General features: G+C 39.1%; 1 protein-coding gene across 7 annotated transcripts in view; it reads left to right on the top strand.

Moving 5' to 3' along the window:
• Positions 1-23,466, top strand: part of RABGAP1 (RAB GTPase activating protein 1) — a 190,437-nt gene that overhangs the window by 15,934 nt on the left and 151,037 nt on the right. For 3 of the 7 annotated variants that reach the window (XM_023217195.1, XM_023217193.1, XM_023217196.1), the window contains one exon: positions 10,899-11,097. In XM_023217195.1, the coding sequence (XP_023072963.1) occupies positions 10,948-11,097 (150 nt within the window). In that variant the 5' untranslated portion in view covers positions 10,899-10,947. Of the gene's footprint in view, positions 1-10,897; positions 11,098-23,466 lie in introns of those variants that run through there. The other 4 variants (XM_023217200.1, XM_023217197.1, XM_023217199.1 and 1 more) reach the window with 4 other exon arrangements.

Below are 23,466 nucleotides of genomic sequence, written 5' to 3'. Positions count from 1 at the left end.
TGGGGAGGCGGAGCTTGCAGTGAGCTGAGATCCGGCCACTGCACTCCAGCCTGGGCGACAGAGCGAGACTCCGTCTCAAAAAAAAAAAAAAAAAAAAAAAAAAAGTATGAAGTATCAAGATAAAGTGGGGAGAGTATGAATTTTGGGGTGAGAAAGTCATGGATATCCCAAGTCTCTGAGAAAGAGAGATTAAGTAGCTTACCCTCAGAAACTCCATTTTTAAATATGGAGCTACTTATGTCTACCTCATGGAACTGTAATGGAAAACACCTGATACCCCTTTAAAGATCCTATAAAGTTATAATTATTTTGAAACTTTTGCTTTTATTGAAGGGTAAATGTGGTATACATACAATGAAATATTCAGCCTTGAGGGAAATTCTGACACATGCTACAATATTAGTAAACCTTGAAGACATTGTACTAAATGAAATAAACCAGTTACAAAATGATAAATATTATGTAATTCCACTGTTTATATGATGCACCTAGGGCAGTCAATTTCTTAGAGTCAGAAAGTAGAATAGTGGTTTTTGGAGGAGGAGGAGAATAGGGAGTTAGTGTTAATGGGCACAGAGTTTCAGTTGGGGAGGAAAGGAAATGTTCTAAGGATAGATGATGGTGATGGTTGCATGACAATGTAAATGTATTTATTGACACAGAATTGTACACTTCCGTAGCTAAGATGGTAATGTTTGTGTTATTACTTAAACACAATGCAAAAAGATTACAACTTATAAAAAGTATTTTTAAAGTCTTGTTTTATAATTTCCTGTATTTGTTTAATTCATATATCTTTTTTAGTTAATCTAGAACTAAAAGTGATTTAATAGTTTAAAGAAGTAAATTGTCACAGTTATGGTAGGCTCATATTTGCCTAAAAGTGAGTTTTAGGTAAGCTAGTTTTTCTTGCCTTTAAGTGCAAGTAGGGGCCCAAGATGATTGTTTTGATTCTTTTGGTTTTGGTTTTTTAATCTAACCTGAAATTAATCAGAAAGCTTAAATTATTACAGTTGTTTTAGCTCACTAAAATAATTCAAAGAAATAACCCTAAAATTCAGAGTCAGAATGAAAACAAAGACATCTATTGTCTGGCAGTTAGTAGTGGTGGAAAGGAATTTATTTTTATAAAGAAGGGATGGTGTTCCATTGAGTTTTGTTAGATTTGTTCCACCCTTTCCAGAGATAGGCTGTGTGAAATTCATGTGAAAACCAGTGCAGCGAAACAAAGTTCAGAGCCAGGAAAACACACACACACACACACACACACACACACAAAAGCTGAGACTAACGCAATGTGATTTTTATAGCTTCTTTGTATCCTGCTTGTTTAATTTTAAAGAGCTACAAACCCACAGGAATTGTCCTGCTACAGCATCTTTCAGACTTGATTCTTTTGCTACATCCTGTCTTTTTCTAAACAGAGAGTAAACTTATCAGATTTGTGTTTTAGAAGGGTACAACTGGGAACAGCATAGAGGATGGATTGGAATGGGGAGAGGATGGAGATAGCGACATCAGGAAGGAGAGAGATGCAATCCAGAAAAGGATAGAGACACCTAGATACCTGGGTTTGGATCAAGTTCCACAATTTTCTCTGTGGACTTAAGTGAGTTACTCAGCCTGCCCAAACCTCAGTTTGTCTGTCATATGAAGTTAATACCCATCTGGCAAGGTTACTGTGAAGATTAGTAATAATGCATGTAAAACTTGTTTCTACCATGTTGAGCGTATAATTGACACTCAAGAAGTAATAAGTATTGTTTTGTCTTTAGATTTAGCAAGATGATTTAGTCATTTTGCTTAAGATTCCCTATAGCTGTACCCATTTCTTCACTGGTTGAGCAAAAAAAATGATGGGGATTGGGAGGGAAGTGGTTAGTGTTTGGTCCAAAGGGAACCCAAGGTATATTTTTTGTGACTGGGTTGTTAATTGTTTTTTGGTCATGACAGTTGGGGATTTGATGAAGAGTCAGTCAGGTACACTCAAGGGTAGCTTTTTTTTAAAGCCTGTTCATTTTAGTCTTCATGTCCACATCCCTAATACATGCATGTAGAGTAGCATATTAGTTTCTTTTCCTCATATTACTTAGACCCTACTAGTTAAACAGCGATGAAGTATATTCAACCAAATATTGAACACTGCCCGTAAGTAAGGATATGAAATTAATATGAGTAAAACATAAGACCCCCGTCCACAAGTAGTTCAGGGGGACTATTTGTGCCCATGATACTCCCAGCATTTGACATGGTGGTTTATACTCAGTAATTGCTTCTGGAATGAATGGATTGATCAATATCGTGGAGTGGAAAGCAAGCATTGGGCCAGGTGCAGTGGCTCATGCCTGTAATCCAGCACTTTGGGAGGACGAGGCAGGTGGATCATTTGAGATCAGGAGTTCGAGACCAGCTTGGTCAACATGGTGAAACCTCGTCTACTAAAAATACAAAAATTACAGCCAGCTGCGGTGGCTCATGCCTGTAATCCCAGCATTTTGGGAGACCGAGGCGGGTGGATCCCCTGAAGTTAGGAGTTCGAGACCAGCCTGGCCCGACATGGTGAAACCCCATCTGTGCGAAAAATATAAAAATTAGCCAGGCGTGGTGATGGGCGCCTGTAGTCCCAGCTACTTGGGATCCTAGGCAGGAGAATAGCTTGAACACGGGAGGTGGAGGTTACAGCAAGCTGAGATCACACCATTGCACTCCAGCCTGGGCAACAAGAGCAAAACTCCATCTCAAAAACAACAACAACAAAACAAAAGCAAAAATTAGCTGGGCGTGGTGGTGCGTGCCTATAATCCCAGCTATTCAGGAGGCTGAGGCAGGAGAATCGCTTGAACCCTGGAGGCAGAGGTTACAGTGAGCCAAGATCATACCACTGCATCCAGCCTGGGTGACAAGGGAAGACTCTGTTTAAAAAAAAAAGAAAGGAAAAAAGTGTTGATGTTACTTTACTGTGTGGTAAATGCTGTAATTCTGTGATAGAACTAAAAAACAAAAAGCCTGAGGAGCCCTAGAAGAAAATAATGAGCATTGCAGAAGGGAAAGGGGGAGGTTGAGTACTTGATTGTATTATTAGGTTGCTGTTGGTGGAGAACGGCTGATTGGGGAAACAAAAACACATTCCCAGCTGAGCAAGCAGCATAGGAAAAGGCTTGAGAGCATTAAAATGCATGACATACTTGTGTATATCGTATGGTGTGACAGAAGAAGATAAGACTAGAATGGAAATTGGCTCCAGATTTTTGAAGAACTAAATAATATAAGGATTTAGGATTTTATTGTATTTTTAGTCAGAAGCAATAAATAGTTTTGAGGAAGGGGGAGGGATGGGATATATGATCAGATCTAAGTTTTATAAATTAACTTTGGGGGCTAAATAATCAATGACTAGAAAGAGTCTAGAATGAAAGATGTTTGTTATAGTGAGGTTGAAAGAGAATAAAATACAAGTCAATGACATGAGGGATGGTGAAGAAGGAAGAGATTTGGGATATGTTTTAGAACTAAAATCCATTATTCCAAGGGAGGGTAAGAAAAGGAGGATTCAAGATTTGTTTTGGTTTGGTTTCTTGTGCCTTTTTTTCCTTTCTTTTTTCTTTCTTTGATGTTATTTTCAATCTGTGGCTGTTAACCAGGATAGAGAACCCAGGATAGAGAATCTAGGAAGAAGAATCTGCTGACACCTGGGGGTTAAATGGTTTAGTTTTGGATGCAAGGAATTGGTTTTGAGATGACCATAGGACACATATAGTAGAGCCCTGCTGTGTATTCTTATAACACCCTTTACACACCTCTGTTATAACAAGCGCTATACTTATCTGTTTACTAGTCTGTTTTCCCTAGAACCGTAGGCCTGTCAAAGGTAAGGAGTATCTTTTATTCCTCACCGTAACACTATACCTGGTGTCTGGCATATATCAGATTCTTTGATACTGAATAGAAGAAAAAGAAAATATAACACAAATACCCGTGTGAAATTCAAGGGAAAAGATAGTGCTAGAGTATTATCAGCATACAATAGAAAGCTGTACCCATGTTAGCTAATGACATAGCCAGGGAAAAGAGGGATGATGATGTAATTTTAAAAACAGAAGAAAAGGAGCCTAAATGAGAACTAAGAAAAGATAGAGGTAGGAAATGGATGCAAAAGGATAAGAGTTTCAGAATAAGAATATGGCCAGCATTTTCATTTACTTCAGCAGGTGGAAGTAAGATAAGAACTGAAATAGTTATTTGGGTTGTGAAATTTTGTAGTGTTGATGGTTTTTAAGAGGTTCAGTGAAAGTGAGAAGTAAAGGGGTAGTATTTTTGAGAGGGGCTCAATAGAACAGTGGGGAGTTCCATTGAAGTGGTAGAAGTGGAGGCATTAATACTACTATTTCAAGAAGAAAATCTCAAGAAAACCAAAGAAATAAAAGTTAACCAAGCTTTGGACGAGGCACTAGCACATTTTGTCTCAAGTGTGTCAGGTTCAATTATTACTACCACCCATACCTCTTATTAAGCTAGGTAGGTCACTTACTGGGAGGTGGTTTTGCCTCTGCTAATTGCACATTAGCAAATCCATGCCACTGCATGTCACTGTTTGTTACTTCTCAGATGTTAGTTAGCTAGACACAATATTAATATCTGATAGTACTCTGTCTCAAAAGAAAAAGTTCAAGTTTTTAAAAAAGTAAACGCTGATTATTGAAGAACTGACTGCCTTTGAAGGACTCTTAAAAGAGGTTTTATCATGGCCAGTTCTTTCCATTTCACTCCATTAACGACAGTGCTTAAGAGGACATTGAGAATGAATGTGAATTTTTTTTTTTTTTTTTCTTGAGACGGGGTCTCAGTCAGTCACTTAGGCTGGAGTGCAGTGGCTCCATCATAGTTCACTGCAGCCTAGAACCCCTGGACTCAAGCAGTCCTCTGGCTCAGCCTCCCAAGTAGCTGGCACTACAGGCACACACCACCACACTTAACTAATTTTTAAATATCTTATTTTAGAGATGGGATCTAACTATATTGCCCAGGCTGGTCTTGATATCCTGGTCTCAAGCGACCCTCCCACCTCAGCCTCCCAAGTTGTTGGGATAACAGACATGAACCACTGCTCCTGGCTAAATGTGAACCTTTATTTAGCAATATTGAGATGCGTTTTATACTGGGGTACATAATTGAGCATAAAATTGGCACTTACGGCACAGAGCAGGCAAAAAGTTCATAGAGTTTTGGTATATGATACCAATTTACAATAAAAATCTCTAGTGATCTTTAATGTCTCTGTAAGAATAAAAGTAGTGAGAGTAGATATAATGAAAATGAAGCATAATTGAACTTTTAGGTGTGATGGAGGCAGCTGTATAAGTGAACATAATTGTCTATCACCTTAAGTGACTTGACTTTTTTGAAAGAGAGTTAAGTCTGGGTACAGTGACTTATGCCTGTGATCCCAGCACTTTGGATGGCTGAGAATTTTTTAAAAAATTTTATTATTATTATTATTTTGAGACAGAGTCTCGCTCTGTTGCCCAGGCTGGAGTGCAGTGGTATGATGTCGGCTCACTGCAACCTCCGCCTCCCAGGTTCATGCAGTTCTCCTGCCTGCCTCAGTCTCCCAAGTAGCTGGGACTACAGGCGCCCACCACCATACTTGGCTAATTTTTTTTTTTTTTTTTTTTAGTAGAGACAGGGTTTCACCATGTTAGCCAGGATGGTCTCGATCTCCTGACCTCGTGATCTGCCCGCCTCAGCCTCCCAAAGTGCTGGGATTACAGGTGTGAGCCACTGCGCCCAGCTGAGAAATTTTTAAAAAAGATTAGCTAGGTGTGGTGGCACACACTTGTGGTCCTAGCTACTCAGGAGGCGGAGATAGGAGGATCACCTGAGCCCGGGAGTTTGAGGCTGCAGTGAGCTGTGATCACACTACCACATTCCAGCCTGGGCGACACAGCAAGAACCTGTCTCAAAAATACAAGCATCCTTGAACTTGCATCCACCAACCTGCGCTGTTGGTAATTGGACAAGGATCTGGGCTCGTCAATTCTATAAAAGAAGGAGACAAACTGAATGCCTTTGTACCAAATACCAGGCAATATGTATCTTATTTCAAATGGGGTAATAATCCTTATTCTATCTATCTTATAGAATTGTTAGGATGATAAAATGAGATAAAAATGTGTACATTTTATTCCTTTTTGTGATATATAAAGAATTTTTATTCAAAGTGCTATTTTGCTTTTATTTAGATATTAACAACTTAGAATGTGAAATTAGGAAATTAATTTATTTTTTCCTCAGTAAAGTGTTTCCCAACTAACAACCAAATTAATTCATACAGGCACTATAGACATAAGCCAAGAAGTAGAGATAGTATGAAGTATTTTAATTTGGATTACTTAAATCTGTTAATAACTTAAATTTTTTTGAATTTGAAGTTAGTTTTTGAAAAACTGTAACTACTGGGTGCTTATAATGTTTTTTGTGTATAGTTAAATGTTTTATATATAGTCCTCAGTAGTTTGTACACTAGCTCTATGAGATCGATAGTATAACCACCTCTATGGAAACTGAGGCTCGGTGTGACAGGCTCATACTATTAGTAGTAGAAGCAGTATTTTTTTTTTTTTTTTTTTTTGAGACAGAGTCTCGCTCTGTCGCCCAGGCTGGAGTGCAGTGGCCGGATCTCAGCTCACTGCAAGCTCTGCCTCCCGGGTTCACGCCATTCTCCTGCCTCAGCCTCCTGAGTAGCTGGGACTACAGGCGCCCACCACCGCGCCCGGCTAATTTTTTGTATTTTTAGTAGAGACGGGGTTTCACTGTGGTCTCGATCTCCTGACCTTGTGATCCGCCCGTCTCGGCCTCCCAAAGTGCTGGGATTACAAGCGTGAGCCACCGCGCCCGGCCTTTTTTTTTTTTTTTGAGATGGAGTCTTGCTCTGTTGCCAGGCTGGAGTGCAGTGGCACGATCTCGGCTGACTGCAAGCTCTGCCTCTCGAGTTCAGCCAATTCTCCTTACTCAGCCTTCCGAGTAGCTGGGACTACAGGCGTGTGCCACCATGCCCAGCTAAGTTTTATATTTTTAGGACAGACGGGGTTTCACTATGTTGGCCAGAATGGTCTCAATCTCTTGACCTCGTGATCCACCTGCCTCGGCCTCCCAAAGTGCTGGGGTTACAGGCGCGAGCCACTGTGCCCGCCCAGAACCAGTATTTTAACTTAGGTTTTTCTTAACTCATAATTGTGTGCTTCAGCATCACAAATACGACCTCTGTTCTTTTTGTCAATTTATAAAAGGTGGCCTTACTTTCTCCTTGGGTGGCTCTTGCTCTTTTCCATCTTTATTTGCTATTTATCCTACTTCTTTAACAAATAGTTGAGCACCTGCTATGTGCCAGGCATTATTACAGGTGCCAGGGATCCAACACTTCATCAGACACAAAAATCTCTGCCCTCATGAACCTTAGGTTCTAGTTTACATTATACTTAAATTACTAAAATACATGTCAAGCGGTTATAGGTGCTGTGGAGAAGCGAAGTGGCAGTGCAGGGTGTTGGAGGGAGGAATTTTGATACTTTATTGTCAATGGGAATTAGAATTAAAGTCTGAAGGATGAAGAATTAGAGTAGGGGACTTCTTACGGTCACTGGTGTGAGTAGGGATTAAAAAGAAATCCCTTACGGTCTTGAGACAGAGGTTGTGAATCTCTAGAATTTGCCAGAAGTGCAGCAAGTTCTGGGGTACCTCTTCATTGTGGAGGCCAGGGAATGGGTGGTTTTATCTATGTTTGTGGAGCTGATGGACTGCTCCCTCTTCACTTCTGTCCATGGAGGCCAGAGAAAAGGAATCTTATTGTATAATTTTTCCTGTACTACTTAGTGTTTTGATAAACCTCATTCCTGCTGAGTGATTCAGTCACTTTCAGTTGCCAAAACAAATAATGAAGTATTTTATAAAGTGTATTTTCCTATCACCTTCTCAAAGAAAGTAGGTGGAACTTTGAGCTTGCCAAATCTCAGTTCCTTAGTGTAATTACCAAAGTACATTGCTTTTGAGTCCAGAGTAGTGGTATACAAAGTTGTTAGTGTCTCTGAGACCAGAGCTTTAGACCACTTTCCCAGGCCCTCTGCCATCCAACTGTTAATCACTATAAAAGATGGATAAAAGACTTAATTGATTGAGCATGAAAACTTAAAGTACAAATTTTGAAAAAAAGATAAAGACTCCTTTACCCAGTACTGAGTGTTTTGGGACAAGACCCAAATTTGTGGCATTAGAAAGACTTCATAATCTAATGGAAAGAGTATAGCCTTTGGAGTCCGATAACTGGGTTTAATTTTTGACTATGACTCTAATCACATTACATTGAATAAGTTTTTTTTTTTTTTTTTTTTTTTTTTTGAGACGGAGTCTGGCTCTGTCTCCCGGGCTGGAGTGCAGTGGCCGGATCTCAGCTCACTGCAAGCTCCGCCTCCCGGGTTTACGCCATTCTCCTGCCTCAGCCTCCGGAGTAGCTGGGACTACAGGCGCCCGCCACCTCGCCCGGCTAGTTTTTTGTATTTTTTAGTAGAGACGGGGTTTCACCGGGTTAGTCAGGATGGTCTCGATCTCCTGACCTGGTGATCCGCCCGTCTCGGCCTCCCAAAGTGCTGGGATTACAGGCTTGAGCCACCGCGCCCGGCCTACATTGAATAAGTTACACCATCTCTCTAAGACTTAATTTCCGCATTTGTAAAATAGAGATGTGACAATTAAATTAAAAGGCACCATTAAATTATGAAACAACATAATAGATACTGTAGAAAAATCAAATGTAAAATGCTGTAGGAACAGATATAAGAGAAACAGTTCATTTGCTTCTGGGGTGGGAATGGGTGAGTGGAAGAGAGGGAGATTTTACATCATGAGTGATGAGTTGGAGTTGATTAAGTACAGAAGTGAGGAAACCACTTCAGGAAGAGAATCCTGGAAGGGCAAATATCTAAAGGAATAAAGTATATATCTTTAGCTAAGGTCTAAGTTAGTCCCTCTCCCAACATGTTCCCATAATTTTCTTTACCCTAAATCAGTACTTATTAGGCACGATTTGCCTCTGTTCTCTACTAAAGTATAAACTTTGGGGCAAGGATCTATTTTCTTTTGTTTACCGTAGCTTGCTCTTTATACATTAACCACTCAATAAGTATTCATTGAATGAATTAAATAAAACATTTTTCTTTGAATTTTTCAAAAGTACAATTTGAAATGTTTTTGAATGCCATGCTATGTATTTAGATTTGGTGTTATGAAATGCAGATGTGTAATAGCTATTAAACAGGGGAATTCGTTTAAATAAAAGGCAGCAGAGAGTCCAGGGTTCTAGCCTTAGCTGTGCCATTAACTGGTTAAATGACCTTTTCTCGGGGTTGCCATTTCTTTATCTAACAGTATTGATTTGTAAGGTTTTTCTTTTCTTCTTCTTTTTACCTTGCCATCAACTTGATTTTAGATTTCTAAGTTTTCTTCCAACTATAGTACTCAGGGATTGTTTAGTTTCTCCTGCCAGGTGTTTATATGTGGGCCTTTTAGGGGAAAATTGTGTTCGACACATGGTGTACGCTCCATAAATATATAGTCAATGATCAAAAATCCAAAGCATAAAGAAGGACTTCCCAGTCAGAAAATTAAACAGATTTTTAGAACCTTACATCTCTGGGGTGCTAGATGAACATGGAGCCATAGCTACTTTTGCTAGTGAAATCTCTGAGTGTAACATTATATTGTTTTGTTGATGTTTTCACAACCAAATGAAACATTGCCACAAAGTTTGCAGAACTAGGTTTAAAAATGATGGTGAGTTTAAGTTTTATTCCAAGAGTCAATAAATAATTGAATGAATTTTCTTAAGCGACACTGCTTTATACTTTTTGCTAGGAATTTTTGGTATAAAACTCTTATTTGGGTAATGTTCATATTGAGCTGAGTTCTAAGAAACTGGTGTGGGACGATGCAGTTTTTAATGAACTTCTCATTTCTTGCTTTGTAAGGTATTTCCCAGCTCTAGAATTTATGCTGAAATTTAACTGCCTTGAATTTTTTTCTGTTGGGTGTAAATGTGAAATTTGGCCTTTTAAAACCATGTTAGTATTTTAAACTTAAGTATCAATAATTCTAGGAAAACCTTATTGTACCCTCACAATAACTAAGTGCTTTCCTTTTCATTTACATTTTACAACTTTAAAAATTAGAGGGTAGGAAAGAGAAGGCTAGACTGGGCGCGGTGGCTCATGCCTGTAATCCCAGCTTTTTGGGAGGCCAGGCGGGCGGATCATGAGGTCAGGAGATCGAGACCATCCTGGCTAACACGTTAAAACCCCGTCTTTACTAAAAATACAAAAAAAAATTAGCTGGGCATGGTGGCGGCTGCCTGTAGTCCCAGCTACTCAGGAGGCTGAGGCAGGAGAATGGCATGAACCCGGGAGGCGGAGCTTGCAATGAGTTGAGATCGCACCACTGCATTCCAGCCTGGGTGACAAAGCAAGACTCCGCCTCAAAAAGAAAAGAAAAGAAAAGAAAAGAAAAGAAAAGAAAACAGAAGGCTAATACTTATATCTTTTTGTAGGCTAAGACTTGAATTGCAACTTAGCCCAAAGAAATCACTGTAAGTAGTTAGGGTTATCCTGAAGGGAATATGTTTTATTTATTTTTTTGAAGTCGGAAGTATCTTTGCCTTGAATAGCATGAAATTCCCTTTTTATCTGGAATAAAAAAATAAAACAAAATACCCTAAGCTATAAGTAGTGAAAGTCTTAGAAAAATATTTTTGAAGCATTTAAAAAGAATGCAATATATGTTGTATAAGAAGTAGAGTGTAATTGAATATCTGGCAGACATTCTATCTGAGTATCTTTATGGTTTTTGTTTTCCAGGCTTTAAAAAATATTTAATCATTCATGTGTTGAGACTCATTCTTGAGTTATGGATGACAAGGCTTCTGTTGGAAAAATCAGTGTCTCTTCAGACTCAGTATCTACTCTTAATAGTGAAGATTTTGTCTTGGTTTCCAGGCAAGGAGATGAGACACCATCTACAAATAATGGAAGTGATGATGAGAAAACAGGACTCAAGGTAAAACTTCATAACCTAAGTTTGTTTTTGCTTAGCATTTCTAAGCCCATTGCAAAACTCGGCCTTAACAGAAAATGGATATGGGAGGAAAGTGAGAACATGGAAATAATATACTTCTTTTTCTTTAATATCAAAGAATTTTATTTGAACTTAGTGAGAAGTTTATATTTGATTAAAGATTTTCACTCTGATTAGCTTTTCCTAAATTTTTCAATACCCCTAAGTGTCAGAACTAGTGGTTATAGTATAAATATTTGTCATTTTAGTATTGTTTTCACTTTTCCATTGAACTACAAGTATTTGTTTTGTTTGGTCCTGGTTTACATAATGTAAGAGCACTGGCAGGTCAAAGATGCTATTTACGAAAATCCATTTTAGGATTATTGAAACAACTTTAAATACCTGGCCATTTTTGTTTATAATTTCTCAGCCACTATTACTTCTTTTCCAATGCCCTATTATTGTTTTACTCTTTATTGATATAAATAAAAACAGATTATCTGTTAAAGTTGTCATTTACACTATAAGTAGCTTTAAAAATATATTAACTCCTGTTAACATCTTTTCATGCAATGGATGTTTACTAAGTGGTGACTTATGTGCCAATTATTGTTCTAAATACTGGAGGTATAGTGGTGAACAACATAGGCAAAGCTCCCTGCCTTTCTAGAGCTTTAATTCTAATGGGGGAAATAGACTGTAAGCAAATAAGAAAATAAATATATCAAGTAAATTTAGGTGCTGTGAAGAATAACAAAACAGGATATGTGAATAAAGAGTGAACAACATTATGATTGTTCCTTGACTTTTAAAAATTTTTGTCAAAATGAGAATACCTGGACACAGGGTGGGGAACATCACACACCTGGGCCTGTCATGGGATGGAGGGAAGGGGGAGGGATAGCATTAGGAGAAATACCTAATGTAAATGACGAGTTAATGGGCGCAGCACACCAACATGGCACATGTATACATATGTAACAAACCTGCATGTCATGAACATGTACCCTAGAACCTAAGGTATAATAAAAAAAAAATTTTGTCAAAATTTTGAAAACTTACCAGGTGTTGTGGTTCACACCTATAATTTGGGAGGCCTTGGCAAGTGGATCACTTGAGCCCAGGAGTTGGAGACCAGTCTGGGGAACATGGCAAAACCCCATTTCTACAAAAGTTTAAAAAATTAACCAGGTATAGTGGCACACACCTTTGGTCCCCACTACTCAGGAGGCTTAAGTGGGAGGATCGATTGAGGCCAGGAAGTGGAGGCTGCAGTGAACCATGATCACACCACTGCGCTTCAGCCTGGGTGACAGAGTGAGATCCTGTCTCAAAAAAGAAAACAACCCTTACTCTTACTCAAATGTATAGAGGAATAAATAAACAGTAAAACTTAAAAAAATTAATAAGAGTGAATGACAGGTGCTGTTTTAGAGAAGGTCTTGAGATGACATTTGAGGTGAGGCCCAAATGAAGTGAGGAAGAAGGCCATGGAAAAATCTGGGAAAAGAGCTTTCCAGTGGGAGCAGCAAATAGACCATGAGGAGAACCACCCTTGCTAGGAGAGGGGTTAGAGCAGAGTGAACAAAGTAAAAAGTAGTAAAGGATGAGATCCATTAGTGGGCATGGGCTGGATTGTGTAGAACCCTGTGGAGCTTAATAGGAGGTGTGGGGCTTTGTAAAAAAAAAAAAAAAAAAAGGTGGAAATGTTGGAGAGTTTTGAATGGAATCATGATCTAATTTATATTTTTAAAAGCTCACTGGTTAAGAGGGACTTGTAGGATGACAGCATGTTCTTTCTACTCCCCAGCAGAACTGGTGACAATTACGAAAATAAAACATTTAAGGTCTCTGAAAGTATTTTAAAGGAAATACAGCAAATGAAAAAACATTTATTCAAGAAAATTTACTAAAATTTGGTCAGAGCGGCAAGAACCTGTTATTGGTAACAAGACCTGCCCTTTCCTTACCGTATCCCAGCTGAGACAGTTGGTAACTTCTCTCCATATTGTTGTAGTGAAGAAGACAAGAATCCCTGTCTCCCCACCGACTCCCATTCTGGGCTATCTTCCAGAGCAGGAGCAAGATATCAGTATTTCTCATCCTGCTTCCCCATGCCTGTTTCTGGCCAAGTGTGACTTAGAGTTGGGGGCCTCGTTTTTCCCCCCAGCACCTTGCTCCCGGGACAGAGGCTTTACTTTGGGCAGAGCAACTAACCCTGGGGTGTCAGTGAGACACAGTGTGTTACTGTCTCTACTTCCAGCTCCAAAGCCATGTCTCAGAGATTTTACCTGCAGGGAAAAGTTGGCCTTGAAGCAGCCTTCTTAAAGGAATGGGCTTCATTCATGACAGAGTATAGAAAAGTTTAAGCCTAAGGTTACCGTAAAAAAAACAGTGGAAGTTGTGGTGAAAGGTAATTGGGGAAGATTGGTAGATTGATTGGACATTTAGACTTGACTATAGGCCTCCTAGTTTGCCTGAGGAAACTAGGGAAAAACACAGCTGGGAGGAGATCACCAAGGAACTTTCACTTGACCTCTGGAATTTTCACTTCAAAGTTACCCAAGTTTGATTGACTTAGCCTATGGAGCAGTTTATACTGTAGTGCATTGTTGAAGTCATTACAGCAGTCAGACAGCAATTAGTGTAATTTAACAAGCTAGATGTGGTCAGAGAAGCCAAGAGTCAGCGAGAGCCCTGCCCAAACCACTCTCATCCCAAAGTTACAGTGAGCAATCTCAAGTCTGAGCTCCCTGAGGAGCAACACCAGAGGCTTAACACTGGGAGTAGGACAATGGAATCTACAAAAATCAACTAGCTAGTCACCCAATAAAGAAGCATTACACAATAACAAATCTTGCAGTGGGGAGGCCAGTACTCAGCATTGGTACTGTATATTATCTGAAGTATCTAGTTTCTATCCAAAAATTATAAGACATTCAGAGAAACAAGAAAATGTGACCCAGACATCCCATTAAAAAAGCAAGCAACAGATACTACCTGTGAGAGTGACTGGTTTGATTTAGCACAGAGCTTTCAAGGTAGCCATTATTAATATATTCAACAAACTAAAGGAAATCATGGTTAAAGAAATTAAGGCGTGATGATAGTTTCACATGAAATAGAGAATATTAATAAAGAGATAGAAATCATTTTAAAAAGAACCAAATGGGAATTCTGGAAAGGAAAATCACAGTAACTGAAATGAAAAACTCACTTGTAGGGCACAGCAGTACATTTCAGCTGGCAAAAGAAAGAGTTAATGAACTTGATCAGTAGAAATTACTCAAAGAACATGAAGAAAAACAATGTAGAAAAAAACAGGCTCAGAAAAATATGGGAAGCTATTATGTGCGCCAACATGCTTGTAATAGGAGAGGAGAAAGAGAAATGACTAGAAAAAAAATTTTAAGTAATATCCAAAAATATCCCAAATTTATTTAAAAACAATAATTTATACAAAATACAAAAAACAATAATTATATAATATATGTGAAGTTCAGTGAACTCCACATGGAATAAATGCAAAGAGATTCACAAAAAGGAATATCTTGGTAAAAATGCTAAAAACCAAAGACAAGGAAAAAATCTTGAGAGCAGCAAGAGATAAGTGACTCATCAACTTACAAGGGAACTTTCCCATAAGATTTGTAGCTAACTTCCCAGCAAAAAAATGGAGGCAAGAAGCCAGTGGGACAACATATTCAAAGCACTTAAACCAAAAAACTGTTAATCAACGATTCTATGTCCAGCCAAGCTATTATTCAAAACTGAAGGTTCTTTGAAGTAAAGTGTTCTAAGGTAAAAACTCAGAGAATTTGCTGCTGGCAGACCCACCTTATAAGAAACACTAAAGGAAGTTCTTCAGGCTGAAAGCAAGTTACTCCAAATGATGATTTTAATCCACATGAAAAATCAAAGAGCACCAGTAAAAATAATTATGTAGTAATGACACTATAAATGCGTATTTTCTCCTTCTCTTTTGTGTTGTGTATATATCATGCATATCTATATAGGCACTTAACAGCTATAAATTTCCCTAAGAACTGTTGAAGCTGTATCCCATAAATCTTAGTATATAGTACTACATTTTACTGCAGTACTACTATATACTATGTATATAATATATTATTGGGCCTATGAGATGTGGAAATGTAATATAGTTGCCAATAATAGGAAAAAGGAGATAAGACAGAGACAGATCTGTGTTTTGGCTAGGAAATAACTCCATATAGTAACTCAAATTCATAAGAATAAATGAAGAAAACCAAAAATAATAAACAAGAAGGTTAATATAAGAAAAACTGTAAATATACATTGGTTCTTCTCTCAACTTCTTTTAAGGTATATATAAAATTATATAAAGTAATAATTGTGATAGATTATTGTTGGACCTCTAACATTTATACATGTAGTGTGTATAGCAATACCACAAAAGGCAGGGGGAAGGGATTAGAGCTATGTGTGAATAATGTTTCTATTTCTCAGTGGAATTGAGTGAGTATAAATCAGATGCTCATTCTGATAAGATGTACATTATTTCAAGTCCAACAGAGCTTAAAGATTTAAAAAAATAAAAAAAGTGGGGGGTAGTCCCAGCACTTTGGGAGAGTGAGATGGGTGGATTGCTTAAAGCCCAGGAGTTTAAGACCAACCTGGGCCACATGGTGAAACCCCATCTCTACAGAAACAAACAAACAAGCAAACAAAAAAACCCCTATAAATTAGCCAGGCATTGTGGTGTGTGCCTGTAGTCAGAAGGGGATTTGGGAGGCTGAGGTGGGAGAATTGCCTGAGCCCAGGAGGTTGAGGCTCTGGTGAGCCATGATCATACCACTGCATTCTAGCCCAAGTGACAGAGTGAGACCCTCTCTAGAAAAAATAATAATAAATAAAAATAGTACATTGTAAGTTCCTAGAGGAACTACCAAGGATACAAGTGAAAACATACATGGAAAAAAATCATTAAAGAAATGTAAATGCTACATTAGAAAACATTTACTAAGTCCAAGAGAAAGCAATAATAGAGGCACAAAAAAGACAATACACACTAAAAAATTATGAAGTTGGCAGTCTTGAATCCAGCTGTATCAATAATAAATTAAATTAAGCAGTGTAATCAAAAGGGCAGATACTGTTAGATTGGATAAAAATATATGATCCAACTGTATGCTGTCTACAAGATATACTTTAGGTTTAGAGATACAAATATATTTAAAAGGATGGAAAAATATAATGCAAACAACAATTGTAAGAAAGCTGGATTGGTTGTTCTGATTTTAGACAAAACAGACTTTAAAACAAAAAACTTTACTAGAGATAATATATGAGTAATGACATTTTGTAATGAGAAGGATCAATTCATCACAAACATCTAACAATTACATATCTAATAACCAAGCGCCAAAATGCATGAAGCAAAAACTGACAGAAATGAAGAGAAAATGGACAATTCAAGAATAATTGTTAGCCAGGCGTGGTGGCTCATGCCTGTGATCCCAGCAATTCAAGAGGCTGAGGTGGGTGGACACTTGAGCTCAGGAGTTCGAGACCAGCCCGGGCAACATAGCAAGACCCCGTCTCATTTAAAAAAAAACAATTGCTGAAGTTTATAATACACTGCTTTCAATACTGAAGGGGACAACTAGGCCGACCAATAAGGCCTTGTTGACACTTGTTGACATCCAGGAAGCCTTGGATGACACTGTTGACCAACTAGAGTTAACAGATCACTATGGAACACTCACCCCAACAATAGCAGAACATTCTTTCCATTCTTTTCAAGTGTACCCAAAGTATTAATCCAACCATAAGGGCAGGAGACTATACATCAATAACAGAAGTAAAACCGAAAATTCACTAATTTGGGGAAATTAAACAACATACTTCTAAATAAGTCAAAGAAAAAAATCAAAAAGGAAATTAGAAAATACTGAGATGAATGAAAATGCAGAAACAATATACTAAGACTTACGGGATAAGCCTAAACAGTTCTTAGGGAAATTTATAGCTGTTAAGTGCCTATATTAAGAAAGAAGAAAGACCTAAACTTAATATTCTAACCTTCCACCTTAAGACCCTGGTAGAAAGGTACACTAAACCTAAAACAATCAGAAGGAAGGAAAATAAAAGAACAGAAATTAATTAAACAGAATAGAAAAGCAATAGAGAAAAATCAGTGTAACCAGAAATTTATTCTTTGAAAATACCAACAAAATTGACAAAGCTTTAATTAGATTAACCACAAAAAAAAGGACAATTTACTGGAATCATAAATGAAAGGGGATAGTACTGCTGATAATACATAGAATTATGAAGGAATACTAGAGTTGTGTGCCCATAAATAAGATAATTTAGATGAAATGTACAAATTTCTAGAGTGACACTAACAAAACTGATAAAATAGTCTGAACAGATCTATAACAAAGAGATTGAATTGGTAATCAAAAAAGTACCCCAAAGAAAACCCTGGACTCGGATGTCTATACTGTTGAATTCTACCAGATACTTAAATAAGAATTAATATCTATTCTGCACAAACTCTTCTCTGCAATATAAAAGTAGGGAATACTTCCCAACTTACTGTATGAGAACACCATTAGCCTGATACCAAAATCAGACAAAGACATCAAAGGGAAACTGCACACCAATGTCTTTAATGCATATGGGCACAAAAATCCTTGAAATACTAGCAAAGTGAATTTAGCTGGTATATAAATATAAAAAGGATTGCATACCCTGATCAAATGGGAGTTATTCCAGGAATGTAAGGTTAGTTTAACATCTGAAAATTATTAATGTAATATACCGTATCTATAGAATAAAAAGCAAAACCCACATGATCATCTCATTAGATGCAGAAAAAGCATTTGCCAAAAATCTAACACCTTTTCATGAAAAAAAGAAATGAGAAAACTCAAACTAGAAATACAATGGAACGTTTCAACCTGATAAAGGACATTTACAAAAAGCTCACAGGTAAAATCATACTTGATGGTGAAAGAGTGATTCTTCCCCCCCTAAGTTTAAGAATAAGGCAAGGAGGTCTGCACTCACCACCAATCTTCAGCATTGTGCTAGGGCCAGGTACATTGGCTCATGCCTATAATCCTAGCACTTTGAGAGGCTGAGATAGGAGGATCACTTGAGCCCACAAGTTTGAGAACAGCCTGGGCAACATACAGAGACTCCATCTCTACAAGAAAAAAATTTTTTTGATTAGCTGAATGTGATGGCATGCTCTTGTAGTCCCAGTTATTTGGGGGCTGAAGTGGGAGGATTGCTTGAGCCAGAGAGGTCAAGGCTGCAGTGCGTTGTGATCATACCCACTGCACTCCTACTTGAGCAACAGAGGGAGACCCTGTCTCTGCTTAGAAAAAAAGATATTATCAAGAAAAGTGAAAAACAACAACAACAAAAATGCAATGAAAGAATTTGTAAATGATAGTTCTAGGAAGTATAAAGAGCTAAACCATTAACTGCTGAATGGGTAAACAAAATGTGGTATACAATCGAATATTATGAAGCCATAAAATACTGATAGATGCTACAACGTAGATGAACCTTAAGAACATTATGCTGAATGACATGTCAGTCACAAAAGACTACAAATTACGGCCGGGCGCGGTGGCTCAAGCCTGTAATCCCAGCACTTTGGGAGGCCGAGATGGGCGGATCACGAGGTCAGGAGATCAAGACCATCCTGGCTAACACGGTGAAACCCCATCTCTACTAAAAAATACAAAACTCTAGCCGGGCGTGGTGGCGGGCGCCTGTAGTCCCAGCTACTCGGGAGGCTGAGGCAGGAGAGTAGCGTGAACCCGGGAGGTGGAGCTTGCAGTGAGCTGAGATCCGGCCACTGCACTCCAGCCTGGGCGACAGAGCGAGACTCCATCTCAAAAAAAAAAAAAAGACTACAAATTACATAATTTCATTAATAGGAAATATTCAGAATAGGCAAATCATTAGAGACAGAAAATTAGTGGTTGCGTAGGGCTGGTTGTGCAAGTCTGGGGGGAATAGAAAGATGATAAGTTAAGGGTATATTGTGCTGCTTTTTACAATTTTTTTATTAAAATTTTTTTTTTTTTTGAGACGGAGCCTTGCTCTGTCGCCCAGGCTGGAGTGCAGTGGCTGTATCTCAGCTCACTGCAAGCTCCGCCTCCCGGGTTTACGCCATTCTCCTGCCTCAGCCTCCTGAGTACTGGGACTACAGATGTCCGTCACCTCGCCCGGCTAATTTTTTTTTTTTTTGTATTTTTTAGTAGAGACGGGGTTTCACCGTGTTAGCCAGGATGGTCTTGATCTCCTGACCTCGTGATCCGCCCGTCTCGGCCTCCCAAAGTGCTGGGATTACAGGCTTGAGCCACTGCCCCCGGCCTAAAAAAATTTTTTTTGAGACAGAGTCTCTCTTGCCCAGGCTGGAGTGCAGTGGTGTGATCTCAACTTACTTCAACCTCCACCTCCTGGGTTCAAGTGATTCTCTTGCCTCAGCCTCTTGAGTAACTGGGATTACAGGCATACACCATCATGCCTGGCTACTTTTTGTATTTTTAGTAAAGATGGGGTTTTACCATGTTGGCCATGCTAGTCTTGAACTCCTGACCTCTGGTGGTCCGCCTGCCTTGGCTTCCCAAAGTGCTGGGATTACAGCCATGAGCCACCGCAGCAGGCCTGTGCCACTTTTTTGAGGTAATGAAAATGTTTTTAAATTGACTTTGGTAGTTGCATATATCTGTGAATATACTTAAACCATTGAACATACTTTTTAAATGAATGAATTGTATGGTTTATGAATTCTATCTCTAAATCTTTTCTAAAAAAGCTTCCTGGACAATTAGCAGGAAAGGGGCAAGAGTGGTAGCAAGGAGAGCAGGGGTAAATGTGCTCTGATTCAGAAAATGTTTTGGTATTAATGTGGGTAAATTAGATGTAGGGTATGAGGTAAAGAGTAGACGATTCCTAGATTTTGGCCTGGGCTGTTTAGTCTAATCCTGAGCTAAACAGTAATGGCATTACCTTAGTAATGGCATTATGGTTGGGTGCAGTGGCTCACGCCTGTAATCCCAGCACTATGGGAGGCTGAGACAGGCAGATCACTTGAGGTCAGGAGTTTGTGACAAGCCTGGCCAACATGGTGAAACCCTATTTCTACTAAAAATACAAAATTAGGCAGGCATGGTGGTGCAGCTTGTAATCCTAGCTACTTGGGAGGCTGAGTCAGGAGAATTGCTTGAACCCGGGAGGCAGAGGTTGCAGCGAGCCTAGATTGTGCCATTGCCCTCCAGCCTGGGTTACAAGAGTGAAACTCCGTCTCGAAAAAATAAAAAAAAAAGTTACAGAATTAGATAAGACCACTCACAATGTGAGTGTAGATATTGAAGAGACAAGTGATAACAGTTGGTTCTTGGGGTATTCCAATGCTCAGAGATTGAGATGAATCTCTGAATTCATCACCACTCCACCCAACCATAATTTCATAGCTTTAAATAGCAAGTAAGTACTATTGATGGCAGCTACAACCAACCTCTCCTTAGTATTACTCTTATACATCCAACTATCAAACAAACCAGCTATCAAACTGACATCTCCAAAGAGACAGCTAAAAGTCAACTCAAATGTAATATATTCTCCTGACCCCAATTCTTGACTTACCTTTCTCTTTCCCATCTCAGTAAATGGCTAAGGTAATGCCATTACTGTTTAGCTCAGGATTAGACTAAACAACCCAGGCCAAAATCTAGGAATCATCTGCTTCTCTTTACCTCATACCCTACATCTAATTTACCCACATCAATACCAAAACATTTTCTGAATCAGAGCACATTTACCCCTGCTCTCCTTGCTACCACTCTTGCCCCTTTCCTGCTCATTGTCCAGATAACAGTTGGTTCTTGGGGTACTCCAATATTCAGAGATTGAGATGAAGAGAAATCAGCAGAAACAACTGAGAAGAAATAACTCATAAGATATAAGAAAACACAGGTGTATTACTTCGTTTTCACACTGCTGATAAAGACATACCTGAGACTGTGAAGAAAAAGAGCTTTAATGAACTTACAGTTCCACACGTCTGAGGAGGCCTCACAATCATGGCAGAAGGCAAGGAGGAACCAGTCATGTCTTACCTGGATGGCAGCAGGCAAGAGAAGAGAGAGCTTGTGCAGGAAAACTCCCGTTTTAAAAACCGTCAGATCTCGTGAGACTCACTATCATGAGAACACGAAAGACCTGCCTTCATGATTCAGTTACCTCCCTCCAGGTTCCTCCCACAATACGTGGGAATTGGGGGAGTTACAATTCAAAATGAGATTTGGGTGGGGGGCGCAGCCAAACTGTATCACTGTGAGAGCAGAATTCCTTGAAAGACAAGTGGCAAAGGTGTTTCAGGAAAGCAGCAGTGATCAGGTATGTCTGATTTGGCTAAAAGATTGATTTAGATAATAAGTGAAAAATAACAAGATGCAGGCCTTGGGAGCCCTCAAGAATAATGAGTTTTTTGGAGAGAGTAGACTGTAGTAAGGTTAGTGTGGGTTCATTAGTGAATAGGAGATGAGAAAGAAGGGGAAATAAAGATAGACAACTTTTTCAAGGACTTTTGCTATAAAATGAGGGCAGAAAAATTGAGTGGTAGCTGCAGGGGTTATGGATTTTATTGAATGATTGTAGGATATTTATATATTGGAAGGAATTATTTAGTAAAAATGGTATGTTACTAGTATGAAGGAGAGCAGAATCTTTGGGAAAAAGAGTTTCTTGTGTGTAAGTAGAATAGTTAGCCTAGGAACAGTTTCTAGAAATTAAGACAGCAGTAAATATGTAAGTAAATCCAACTTGTCTCCTTTTGGATTTCCTCCATTTGAAAATTTTCTTGTAAGTTTTCAAAGTAGTTTGACTGGCCGGGCGCGGTGGCTCAAGCCTGTAATCCCAGCACTTTGGGAGGCCGAGACGGGCGGATCATGAGGTCAGGAGATCGAGACCATCCTGGCTAACACGGTGAAACCCCGTCTCTACTAAAAATACAAAAAACTAGCCGGGCGAGGTGGCGGGCGCCTGTAGTCCCAGCTACTCCGGAGGCTGAGGCAGGAGAATGGTGTAAAACCCGGGAGGTGGAGCTTGCAGTGAGCTGAGATCCGGCCACTGCACTCCAGCCCAGGAGACACAGCAAGACTCCGTCTCAAAAAAAAAAAAAAAAAAAAAAAAACAAAGTAGTTTGACTTACTCTTCCTGTTTCTACTTTGATTGATCATTTATGTTACATGGAGGGGAACCCTCAGGTATCTTCCTGAGAACTTCTTGTTTTGCTCTCTCTTATGTCTTTTTTTTTCCTTAAAAACTTTTTTTTTTTTTTTTTTTTGAGATAGAGTTTCCCTCTTGTTGCCCAGGCTGGAGTGCAGTGGCATGATCTCCGCCTCCCGGGTTCAAGTGATTCTCCTACGTCAGCCTCCTGAATAGCTGGGATTACAAGTGCACACCAGCACGCTTGGCTAATTTTTTGTATTTTTAGAGAGACGGGGTTTTACCATGTTGGCTAGGCTGATCTTGAACTCCTGACCTCAGGTGATCTACCCGCCTTGGCCTCCCAAAGTGCTGAGATTACAGGTGGGAGCCACCATGCCCTGCCGTTTTTCTTAATTTTTAATTTTTGTGGGTCTATATTAGGTGTATTAATTATGCATTAATGTGTATATATGCATTACATGAGACATTTTCATACAGATGTGCAATGAGTAATAATTACATCAGGGTAAATGGGGTATCCATCACGTTAAGCATTTATTCTTTGTGTTACAAACAATTCAATTCTACCTTTTTTTTTTTTTTTGAGGTGGACTCTCACTGTGTTGCCCAGGCTGCAGTGCAGTGGTGCGATCTCAGCTCACTACAACGTCCACTTTCTGGTTTCAAACGATTCTCATACCTCAGCCTCCTGAGTAGCTGGTATTGTAGGTGTGCACCACTATGCCTGGCTAATTCTCACAATTGTAGTAGACATGGGGTTTTGCCATGTTGGTCAGGCTGGTACTGAATTACTGGCCTCAAGTGATCTGCCTGCCTTGGCCTCTCAAAGCACTAGGATTACAGGCATGAGAAACTGTATGCAGCACAATTATACTCTTTTAGTTATTTTTAAATGTACAGTTAAATCATCTTTTACCAGCACAGTTATACTCTTTTATTTTTTATTTTATTTTATTATCATTATTATTTTTGAGGCAGAGTCTTGCTCTGTCACCCAGGCTGGAGTAAAGTGGCAGGATCTTGGCTTACCACAATCTCCGCCTCCCAGGTTCAAGCGATTCTCCTGTCTCAGCCTCTTGAGTAGCTGGGATTACAGGTGCGTGCCACCACTTCTGGCCAATGTTTGTA

The sequence above is a fragment of the Piliocolobus tephrosceles genome, chromosome 14 (genome assembly GCF_002776525.5).
Source record: "Piliocolobus tephrosceles isolate RC106 chromosome 14, ASM277652v3, whole genome shotgun sequence".
In the NCBI taxonomy this organism is placed as follows: Eukaryota; Metazoa; Chordata; class Mammalia; order Primates; family Cercopithecidae; genus Piliocolobus; species Piliocolobus tephrosceles.
This window is presented reverse-complemented; position numbering and strand designations above follow the sequence as displayed.